This window comes from Chaetura pelagica, unplaced genomic scaffold, assembly GCF_000747805.2.
Source record: "Chaetura pelagica isolate M959 unplaced genomic scaffold, ChaPel_1.0 scaffold189, whole genome shotgun sequence".
Classification (NCBI taxonomy): domain Eukaryota; kingdom Metazoa; phylum Chordata; class Aves; order Apodiformes; family Apodidae; genus Chaetura; species Chaetura pelagica.
Genome location: NW_009970716.1, coordinates 3501084 through 3512126, shown reverse-complemented (window position 1 = coordinate 3512126; position 11043 = coordinate 3501084). Strand labels below are relative to the sequence as shown.

The 11043-nt window shown below is 40.6% G+C and overlaps 2 protein-coding genes across 2 annotated transcripts in view; one reads left to right on the top strand and one right to left on the bottom strand.

The window, feature by feature from the left end:
• The window catches only part of KLB (klotho beta), a 15341-nt gene extending 11915 nt beyond the window's left edge, over nucleotides 1-3426 (top strand). The window contains exons 4-5 of the mRNA XM_010006153.1: nucleotides 72-1215; nucleotides 3065-3426. Of these exons, the coding sequence (XP_010004455.1) occupies nucleotides 72-1215; nucleotides 3065-3426 (1506 nt within the window). The remainder of the gene's footprint in view (nucleotides 1-71; nucleotides 1216-3064) is intronic.
• A 3796-nt stretch (nucleotides 3427-7222) lies between these two features.
• Nucleotides 7223-10891, bottom strand: RPL9 (ribosomal protein L9). The gene is made up of 6 exons (XM_010006113.1): nucleotides 10843-10891; nucleotides 10645-10760; nucleotides 9707-9802; nucleotides 9292-9424; nucleotides 7808-7888; nucleotides 7223-7338 (listed from the first exon to the last, which is right to left on the bottom strand). The coding sequence occupies exons 1-6, from the start codon at nucleotides 10886-10888 to the stop codon at nucleotides 7232-7234; spliced, it is 579 nt and encodes a 192-aa protein (XP_010004415.1). The 5' UTR covers nucleotides 10889-10891; the 3' UTR covers nucleotides 7223-7231.
• Between the last annotated feature and the right edge of the window lie 152 nt (nucleotides 10892-11043).

The following is an 11043-nucleotide window of genomic DNA, read 5'->3' as shown; positions in this document are numbered from 1 at the left end:
AGGAATGCAGACTATAAGCAGGCATTCATTTAATTAAACCCCACTGTAAGATACTGTTTTTATTTTTACAGGCAGAGTCTGTTGCTTCCTCACCACAGTTCTGTGATTCCAGCCTGTACCTCTGGAATGTCACGGGAGATGGGCTTCTGCATAAAGTTAAAGGAGTGAAGCTAAAAACACGACCAGCACAGTGCACAGATTTTGTTAGTATTAAAAAGCAACTTGACCTTCTGGTAAAAATGAAAGTCACCCATTACAGATTTGCACTTGACTGGTCACTGATTTTACCCAATGGAGATTTGTCTGTAGTCAACAGGCAAGTTCTCAGATATTACAGATGTGTGATAAGCGAAGCACTGAAACTCAATGTTCAGTCCATGGTCACTTTGTATTACCCAACTCACGCTTACCTGGGCCTGCCAGGGCCTTTGCTGCAGACAGGAGGATGGCTGAACCAGTCTACTGCCTACGCTTTTCAAGACTATGCTGCTTTATGTTTTCGGGAACTTGGTGATCTGGTGAAACTCTGGATTACAATAAACGAGCCTAACCGGCTGAGCGACATCTACAATAGGAGCAGCAATGACACGTATCAGGCAGCACACAATCTGTTAATAGCACATGCCATGGCCTGGAAAACATACAACGAGCAGTACCGGTCCGTGCAGTATGGCAAAGTGTCCCTGTCCCTGCATTCGGACTGGGCTGAGCCTGCCAACCCCTACTCTGAATCTCATTCGAAAGCTGCCAACAGGTTTCTTCAGTTTGAAATAGGCTGGTTTGCTGATCCCATATTTAAGACTGGGGAGTACCCAGCTACCATGAGGGAATACATTGGCTTTAAAAACAGAAAAGGCCTCTCACACTCTTTGTTGCCATCTTTCACAAGTGAGGAAAAGCAGCTCGTCAAAGGTGCAGCTGACTTTTATGCACTGAATCATTTCACGACCAGATTTGTGATTCATGAACCTCAGAATGGGAGCCGGTATGAATTTGATCGTGACATCCAGTTTCTGCAGGATATCACCTGCCTGAGCTCCCCTTCCCGTCTGGCAGTGGTGCCTTGGGGACTGCGCAAAGTTCTCAAGTGGATTAAAAAAAACTATGGTGACATTGATATTTACATCACAGCAAATGGAATAGATGACCAGTCCTTAGACAACGATGAACTGAGAAATTATTACCTGGGAAAATACATACAAGAGGTTTTGAAAGGTGAGTATATGATCGATTCATAATCCCCAGAGCCATTTCCATTGCACAGACCCAGGCATGCCTGAAGCAAGCACCTAAGACTTGCCCCAGACAACAAGCAGCTCTAGTTGAGATGCAGGAACCAACCAGCAGCATTCAGCTGCTTGAGGGGCCTGATTCTGCAGGCACACTCAGGGCAGATACAACACAAAGCAATGTATCAAGCCCTCACGTGACACACAGACAGACAGCTGCTTTTTCTGCTGTTTGTACCCTGTGAGAAGCCATCTGGGTGTGCAAACACAGTAGTTATTCAGAAGTTAGTAGGAGACAGCACTTCAACAACTTCCAAGAGACAAGTCTAATTTCTACTCTACAAAGCAAGGTCAGAGCCTCCTTACTTGCTGCTGCACTAGAGTCATTGAACAGGAAAGCACAAGCAAGTCCAAGACCTAGAGACATACAGACAAAACAGAGCAGCTCACCAGATTTTTATAGTTGCTGTTGAAGGGAGAGTCAAACTCTGGTCCTGTTCCACTACTTGCTTGCTACTCTGCACCTACAGAAATCTAGTTCTTCACTTTAGTGAAAAATTAATAACAATTATGGAGGTAGAGGACAACAATGTTCAAAGCAATGATCTTCAGCAATAGTTTCTTGTATGATAAATGTTTCAGGGACCTCACCCCTCCCATCTCTCTTCTTCCAAACGTTAAAAGGAAAGCAGCAAGCAACAGGATACCAGGCAGGCCTCAGTACCTGAACCATAAAGCCAAAACAAGACATACAATAATTCCTTGCACTCCCTATTAGCAAGGACTAGCAAGATCTCTGATCAGGATGTGGGGCATCTAAAAGCTTTTCAGAGACACTTGTCCCCAGACATAGTCTACACATCCTGGTTTGTCCTCTCTAGGAACTAGCTATATAAGAAACTCTGAGATAGGTTTTACTCATGAGTAGGCATGGCTTCAGATTCCTTTTAGAGCCCAACAAGAACCAGAGCATTCCCCTCCAGTGCTTAGCTCTTTCTCAATTACTAAGGACTAACAGGACTAATTAATAGGACTAATAAGCATTTGCTGATTTATTTTCAGTGCTAATTTCACATTGCAAACAAAAGAACAGTAAGTTATTGAAGTAGAGGGGTTATTAAAGGAAAAGGTTGTTTAAAGAACACCTTATAGCATTCCCATTTTAATTTCAGGTAGCATGATACTTTGTAACTCACAGAAAGATCCTCCAATTTACAGCTTTCTTGCATACTCTTACATCCCCAACTATACTATCTGTTTATACGTGAATTGAAGAGATGTTTACTCACCAAGAACTGCTATTTATTATTTCACTGAAGTATTTTCACCCAACACTTGGATGCAGCAGTACAACATACAGCCATGCATGCTGTGGGGCTGAGTTTGGAGCAAGGCAGGCATTTTCAGAAAGCTCCTGTCGTGGCACAAATGAGCCGCTGCTCCCTTGAGTCATCACAGCTGGGTTCAGTGAAGAGACATACCTGGCTTTTCCCAAGAAAGCAAGCTCCCTGCTCTAACCCTGTTCAAATCCAGCTTTCACAGAGTAGGCCCAGAAAATCCCCAAATTCTAACTTTAAAAAAAACCCACGATGCACTATTTCTTCTTAGGGACATGGTCAAACTCAATGATCTTCAAGATCTTTTTTAACTAAAACAATTCTATTATTCTACTTAATTAACACAGTGGGAGCTGAGTATTGTTAGAAGCAGTAAGCGTAAATATGGCACAACTATGCTTTTTAATTTGTTAATAATTTGAAATCTGAACTCATTACCAGAGGGTTTGCAGGTCATGCAAGGTTTTATTAACGTTTCTTTTTTTTCCCCCTTCACAGCATCTTACATTGATAAAGTCAAGATTAAAGGCTACTATGCATTTAAGCTGACCGAAGAAAAATCTAAACCCAGATTTGGATTCTTCACTTCGGATTTGAAAGGGAAGCCTTCAATACAATTTTACAATAACCTGATAAGCAACAACGGCTTTCCTACTGATTATTCAGCCTGTGATCCCCCCAACCAAGAAAAGCAGTGCAACTTCTGCTTGTTTATTTCTCAGAAGAAGCCATTAATCTTCTTTGCCTGCTGCCTTTTCTCTACTCTTGTCTTGCTTTTAACCATTATTGTTTTTCACAAAAGAAAAAGAAGAAAACGTTTTAAGGCAAAAAGCATCCAGCACATCCGTGTTTCATTTTAAAAAGGGGGCACAAGCCCATTTTCAGTGAGATTCATCACTGTTTGCATTCTGTAGGAAAGAACTATGTGAGTCACTCCAGTCATACATACCAAACACTTCATTGGAAAATAAAAGTAATTGTATGCACAGGAAGAAGAGCTATGATGACATTTCTTTCTGGTGAAATTACTTCAATCCACCTTCTGTATGTAGAAGTAAAATACATCTATTGGAAAAAAAAAAAAAAGACAAATAAGAAAATTTTATTACTTTCCTGTGCCTCAGAATAACATTTCAAACAGTTTTATTTGAAAAAGCTGTGAGAACTGATACGCACTTTTCTATGATCTTTTTTGGACCAAAGCATCCTGTGATGTATATTCATGTAATGCATGTTGTTGAGCATGAAACTGCGGTTAAGGTTTACAAATAAAAGTGTTACTAACACCCACAAACTTTCAACTGAGTACACCACCAAGAATGAAATGTGCTGGGCCAGCTTCTGAAGATACATCTAAAAGAACAAATCCAAGTTAACTCTATTATCAGCCAACATACCTGTATCTCTCACTTCTTGGATGAAGATCAGATACTAACATTTTAGGCAAATATAATTGGACCCAAGTCAAAATAACATACAATAACTATTTTTCATCTCCAAAAAGGGGCAGCTGTAAAAATTTTTACTAGCAGAGAACATAAAAATAGTAACTATTGATCTACTCAAGAGAGTGATTAATATAATTCTAAATTGTACTTTTCATAGAAATAGACATATACTATCATCCGCTCTAGTCAAGTGCCAGGGCAAGCCATGGGTGGAATAAAACTATTGAAAGGAGTTTATTGCTACTGCTGCATTAAACAAAAGCTGCCTGCTTTTAAGAGATAAGCAAACCTGTTAATGTCATTTAAACTTTTCAGGGACCAAACCCAGAGGTTTCCCTTGGTCTGTTGTTGGTCCTCTCAAAATGAGCCCAAGAAGTGTTTCCCCTGAACTGTGCCATGATTTTAAATTAACACTGGACAGCCTTTTCAGTCATTGCATCAAATTGTGTGCTTAGATCATCACTGCCTAGGCAGGTACCACACACCTATGGAGAGGGATAGAGAAGCTGTTCTAGGAACAGAAAGGGCAAAAATTCCTACTGCCTCCCTCCACATTATTTTCCAATGGCTAGTACCATTTCCAAGGCACGATGAAACCCCCAACCCCTTCCTACCAGAAGCGTTACCTCAGTCTTCAGGTCCCCTTCCTACCAGAAGCGTTACCTCAGTCTTCAGGTCCCCAAAACAGATGCACTTTATCTGTACCCGTGTTTTTGAAGAGACAGGGCATACAAACACACTGCCTTTTCCAAGTGCACATAAACACACAAGGTAAACGACAGTGTGTTCTGATAAATTGAACAATAACATATTATGGCCACTTACAGACTACTAGAAACTGTGGAAGCGCTACTTTGAGGATATGTGCAATCAGTGAACCCCAAACTCCCAACACTTCACCCAACCTTCAATCTCAGTTCATAAATGCATGTGACAATTTCTCCATATTTCAAGTGGTCAGCATCCAAGATGGTTAATTCAAGCACGTACTACTCAAATGAGGGACTGACCCATTCTACACTAGAAAATGCTCTACCAGTGCAAACAGCACACAGGAACTGGGCCTTAAACCAAAGCTCACTACAGGGAGACTTCCATGTGCATTGGGGGAGCACAGAGAATTTGGGAAGCCTCTTTCAGCCACAGAATTCAGAGCATGGGGACCCAGCTTAAAAATATTAATCAGGCCCCATACAAAGTCCATGTCTGCAAAGCACCACTGCTTCTCCAGACTCAGAGACACTGGTATCACACACCACTGTTGAGCTCAGTGGAATCATTCAAGAGTAATTTGGGCAATTTTCTGATTTTAGGTATGCATAGATAGTCTCCACAACATTAAGCTTTAGCCACTTATTGCCAAGCCTGTTTCTGCACTACACCAGTATTTTCCGTGTATCTTTTTCAAAATTGAATGTGGCGTCAGTTTTACCGTAGCACAGAATACCACAAAATCCCAACTAGATGTTGCTACTCAGCAAATTAGTAACAATTAGTAACATCCCCAGATGACACAAATTACTGTTGCTGACAACTCAGCAACAAGCTCTGCCTGAACTCTGAGGCCAAATTCTTGGTTTCCTCAACTGAACAACACAGCTAAAGCATTATCTTCAGACTTCCACTTCCATCTCTGTATTCAGTTTGTCTTACAAATTTGGTCCCACTGATTCCAATTTGATGTTAAGTCTGCTTCAGAAATCTACTTCCACATTCTGTCATCGCATGTCTGAACTCCCCTCCAGAAAAAGCACATGAAGTGCTTTTGCAGCAATGGGTATGAGGCTCTGAAACAATGTGAAAGAACAGAACTAGTCTGCTTTCTGTGTGAACAACGCTTTTGCTGTTTCTTAATGCTATCATTTAAATCTACCACTTCGTGGCTTTATGTGCTGGCTCCCCACTCCACCAGCAGGTTTCCAAACCATCAGACTTCTGTCTGAATGTTCTCAGAGACCAGTGAGCAACATGTACACAGCACTAATATTATCTTCCATTACCTTGTAACAACTGGCTCCTCCAAAAGCCAAAGATCTTGAACAACTTTGCACAAGCACAATTTTGTTCTTAAAAAAAAAAAGAGGCCACGATATGAAATATGTTTTATTTTATTAATCCTCTCATGATGATCAGGTTTTGTATCAGATTCTTCAGTCTGGTACTTGCTGATGTAGGTGGTTTGGCTCCATGGATGCAGACAACTGTAAATAAAAAGTTAAGAGCTTTTAGAAAGGTTATAGCACTGCAAATGTGAAATTTTATAGACATGTAACAAGTTCATTTATCTGATAGTTTTAACGTAAGACAGATACTAATAGTTCAAATAACTGTCTTAATTTTATTCAGACAAGATTAAAGATGCCTTCAAACACAACAGCTCACAGCTCTTTAACAAGCAAGTAACAAGTTGTTCCATCTCTCAAGGAACTGTGAACAGCACTGAAAATATTTTTTTTAGTAGCTTGCAAGTGTCTGGCACTTGAAAAAAGGTAAGTTCATGAAACTCACTTCATCTGTGTCCTATCTCAAGCTTAGGTTCAAAAGGCACACAACACCTATTTCATTTACAAGCCAGCCTGTCTCATTCTGCACAAGTTCTTTTGTACCATGTATGGAACCATACATAGCTGAAATGCATCAAATTCCTTTAGCAATTAAGATTCTTAAACTATTCCCAAATCATTGTACTCAACTTCAGTAATGAATGTACATACACAAAGTTAAATAGTTGTTTTTGTTAAACTGCCCTTTGTTAACCAGCCTCTATACATGAACTACATAGAAGACCATTATATAAAAACAGTGTGCTGACCACTTCTTTTAGTGAAGTCGGTGTTCAACCAGGAGTAACATCTGAAAGCCTTCTCTGTAAACAGCTGTAAACCTGTCACTCCAGGTCAGTTTCTTTTGAACCCTCAGCCACCGCTGCCACTACCACACACAGGGCAGAACACTGAGCTACAGAATTGGGTGTTTCTCCCTGCAGCAACATACTAGCAACTTGTTACAAGATACAAAGTTGCTGTCAAGAGCCCTAGCAAAAGTTATGTTTTATGATACCTCTTATGATGCCTTCTAAAAGCACAAGTGTGTCCCTGCTGGGAACCTGCTTAATCAGAGCCTTGTTAAAGCACATAGACCTTATCAAGTCCACAGGTCGAGTAACCACCTCTACAAAGATGTACAACCCGTGTACGATGATACTAACCTCTTAATTTTACTCATCTGCCTGCTGTACTGTCCCTTTCTCAGAGACATAGATACCATCCAAGAATTTCCTGATATCCTTGTTCTTGACTGTAGTGGCTTGCTGGATCAAGGCAGCTGCAGACAAAGCAAGACCATTAGCACAAACCAAGATGTCTAAGCCAACATGTAGCCTTTGTTTATTCTGTGGTATTTTAACTTACAAATGAAACTTGTCATGTGGAGAAGGGAATTACCAACTTGAAATCCTATCCGTTCCTACCCTATCTCAGCAACTTGATGCAGTGTCAAGTTTATTACTGCACAGTTGTTCAACTGAAAAGCTGAGAAGTTCGGTGTCCAGAAAGGCCATTAACACTGGCTTAAAAAAAAAAAAAAAGTTTCCGTGGCCTTGTAAAATTGTCCTAAAGTTTAGAAAAAAGTATAAGAAACTCTTTAAAACAACTACAGTGACTGGCAAAAAAAATAATGAAAACATGAGCTGTCATTCACCATAGGCTTTGAGAAAAAGACAGTTTGCTAAGCTGACAACTTCAGAGAAAGGTAGTCATATCATTGTGCCTGCCCACACATCTACACCACAAACCTGAATTGGAGACCAATTCAATGTCATTTCCTTCAAGGATCAGCTCATCTTTCTGGGCTTGAGATACTGCACAGGAAACACCTACAGAAAGGAAAACACACAATCTTCATCATTGGTGAAGACATCAAGCATATCAAAGAAAGAGTGCTCCTGTCCTGTCCCAATTTACAGATCCAGAAAATTGTATTCTGGGCAATTATTAACATCTATGACCTTGTTAAAAGAGTTGTCCCAAATCCTTTCCAGGATCCCCCTCCCTCCATTTCAGCACACAAAGATTAGTGCAAGTCATGCTCTGGATTGAAAGCATGAAGAGGTACTCCTACTTCAATGTCACTGTATTAAAGCATTAATCAGCACCACTATGTATAAGCCAGAGGTTTTGCCAACATGGCTTCGTCAGCTAGGTGGTGCCATTTTCCACACTCTTATGTTCATTGAGACAGAAGTGGATGCACCCTAAAGAAGGGTCATTTAAAAAATCCCTGGCCCCCAACACATCAAGCACAGTATGTATGCTAGCAACACTGCACATACAAGGAGTAAAAACACTAGGACATTCAAGAGTCTAACTGGGAACTTGAATTTGCAAGGAGAATAACACAAGCAAATCTTACTAGTTTAATCTACTTTGTCAACAGATGTTAAGATTTTAAGCAAGTGCTTTACCTTTGAAGTAAACACTCATTTACAAAAATGGAATCATCAAACCCCCTTTTAGTAACCCACAGTAAATCCAAGTCAAAGCCTCTGTAAGTAACACCACACTATCTACTGTTTTGGACAAGTGTGAGGCTTCATCCAAAGCCACCTCAAAGCACCATCAGTCATACTAAGTATCATTACCCATGCATTCAGCAGAAATGAACTATTAAAAATACCAATATAGAAAGTTTTCCCACAGGTCATTCTGTTTCTGACATGTTTTGTCTCTTCCTTTTCATGTTCAACAAGATCTATCAAATGCCTACTCTGCTAGACATCTCACTAAAACTCACAAGTACTTAAGATGTAAAATTAACAACTAAGATAGTAATTTTGAGGTTTATGGTATGTGCTCCTAGACAACCAGGAAATTCAAAACACGAAAACACTTCAAGCACCAAAAAAAATATGTGATGAGGAACTAGTTCATGTACAAGTTTAAAAACAGAACACAAATCTAAAACTAAGCACTTGCAGCCTACCAACCATGAACACTGCTGAGATCTCACTATCATGAAAGTAAACACTGGGCTACATAAAACTTCTGTTACAGTAACTTGCTCTAAACTAGTTATTAGCTTGCTCTTATTACCAAAAGTAATTACAAAAGCATTATTAAAACTGAACAGAGGCAAAGCTACCATAAGTGTACCTAAATTCAAACAGGCTATTGCTGTTTCAGCAATTACTCACAACCTCCTGCATCAGTAGCAGTACTCAAAGACAACATTCAGAAACTCCAGTTAGGAATAGCAAAGTACCTCTCCAGACATGCTCACCTGGCCTCATACGCACTCTGCGAATGTACTTCTCCCCCAGGAAGTTCCGGATTTCCACAAGTGAGCCATTCTCCTGTATAACTACGTTGATTGGGAAGTGAGCATACACGGACCTCATCTTGTAACGGAAGCCCTACAGTAAAGGACATCATCAGGTACTGAAAGCAGAGCATGTCCCAAAGGCAAAAGAGATGCAGCAAACTGGAGAAACCTAAACCAAACATGTATCAAAAATCATATTTTAACAAGGGCAAGACACTAAGCCCCAGAGACACTCATGCTCTTTTTCACCTACAGACTTGTCTGACAGCAAATGCAAGGAAAAAAAGCAGAAAGCTACATCCTGGGTGCTTTGGAAAGCTTGCACTAAAGTCAAAGGCTTCCTACTGCCACCCTATTTCAAAATGAAACTTACCAGTGTAACACCCTTTATCATGTTCTGTACATGGCTGCAAATGGTGCGAACTGTCGCCAACTCCTTTCTGTTACCCCACCACTTGTCAACACGCAGCTGTGGAACACAAAATCAAATGAACAGTTTTCAGCTACATGTCAAAACTCAAAATGAGATGGTGCTCGGACAATCTGGGTGAAAAGTTCAGACAAACCACTTAAAAACACACATAAATATTTTATTTGAAACACTCTTAAAGGTCCACCTACTCTTTAAACTCCTAACCCTCAGACAGATGACAAGTATTTATTTTCTCTGTCTCATTGCTAACAAAATCACAAAGAAGGTGTGATAGATATTCTGACATCTTAAGCTGAAGGATGTGCTACCCCATGCTAAACACTGAATATGCTGTTCCAAAGTCAGTCTCCTATGTATAATGTATCAGATTTAAATGACACAGTGTGGGTCCAGTGTTTTCAAGAAATACTAGATGCTTGTGAAATAGCTGGCATCAGTAATTCCTTTTTTTTTTTTGTACTTTTTAAGGCCATATGAAACTATGATGCATTTTATTTAGAAAACATCAGCTCTCCTGATGTAACTCGTCAATTCTGTAAAGTAAATGTAGAGTTTTAGCTCTACCTAGATAAAAGTAGTCTATAAAATACAGGATTCAACAATCAACCCCTTTCCCAATAAATTACAGTAACTACAGAAGAAATTATTAAATAAATTCACTCCTACACATCAAACTGCAAGACTTCCATGGTGTCACAGCAGGTCCCAAGATTCCACAAGACCTACCTTGTTCAGAAAACACAGCAATAAGCAAAAAATTAAACAACCTGCCTGCAGCTTAACATTTTGGTTCAATCTCACAACACCAAGAAGCTTTTAAGCTGACTGTAAAGCTACCCTCTCTCTCTGTGCAGAGAAACCACCTCCACAGAACTCACCTTTTTGTGTTTCTTTCCCAGGAGAGAGAGCTCCACATTGATGTGGTTAAAATCCCTTCGCAAGGTTCCTCTGGGTCCCTTGACAATAACTGTCCGGCCCTTCAGTGAGACACTGACTGGAAATCAAAGACAGAGGCAGGTTAACCTGCTGCGTGGTCCGCGCCATGAAACATGTTCCAAACGCGCAGGCAGACGTACCTTGCTCGGGGATGTCAACGGTCTGGTTGCTGAGAATGGTCTTCATTCTACAAAGGAGAAGGAACAGAAGCTGCAGACTCTCACGGAACGGCACTTTCTTCGCGCCCTTCCCTCTCCTCCCTGCTCATACTCCGGAACGCGCAACTGCGCGGAGCCGAACCAACCCGCTCCCCCCGCACCCCCGCGAGCCGCCGCGGGGCC

Bases quoted from the DNA above. Each gene is read 5' to 3' on its own strand.
- RPL9 (XM_010006113.1), bottom strand. From the start codon at position 10,888: ATGAAGACCATTCTCAGCAACCAGACCGTTGACATCCCCGAGCAAG. The intron at 10,761-10,842 runs GTACGTCTGCCT...TTTGATTTCCAG, and splicing joins CGTTGACATCCCCGAGCAAG to TCAGTGTCTCACTGAAGGGC. The intron at 9,803-10,644 runs GTGAGTTCTGTG...TGTGTTCCACAG, and splicing joins TGGGAAAGAAACACAAAAAG to CTGCGTGTTGACAAGTGGTG.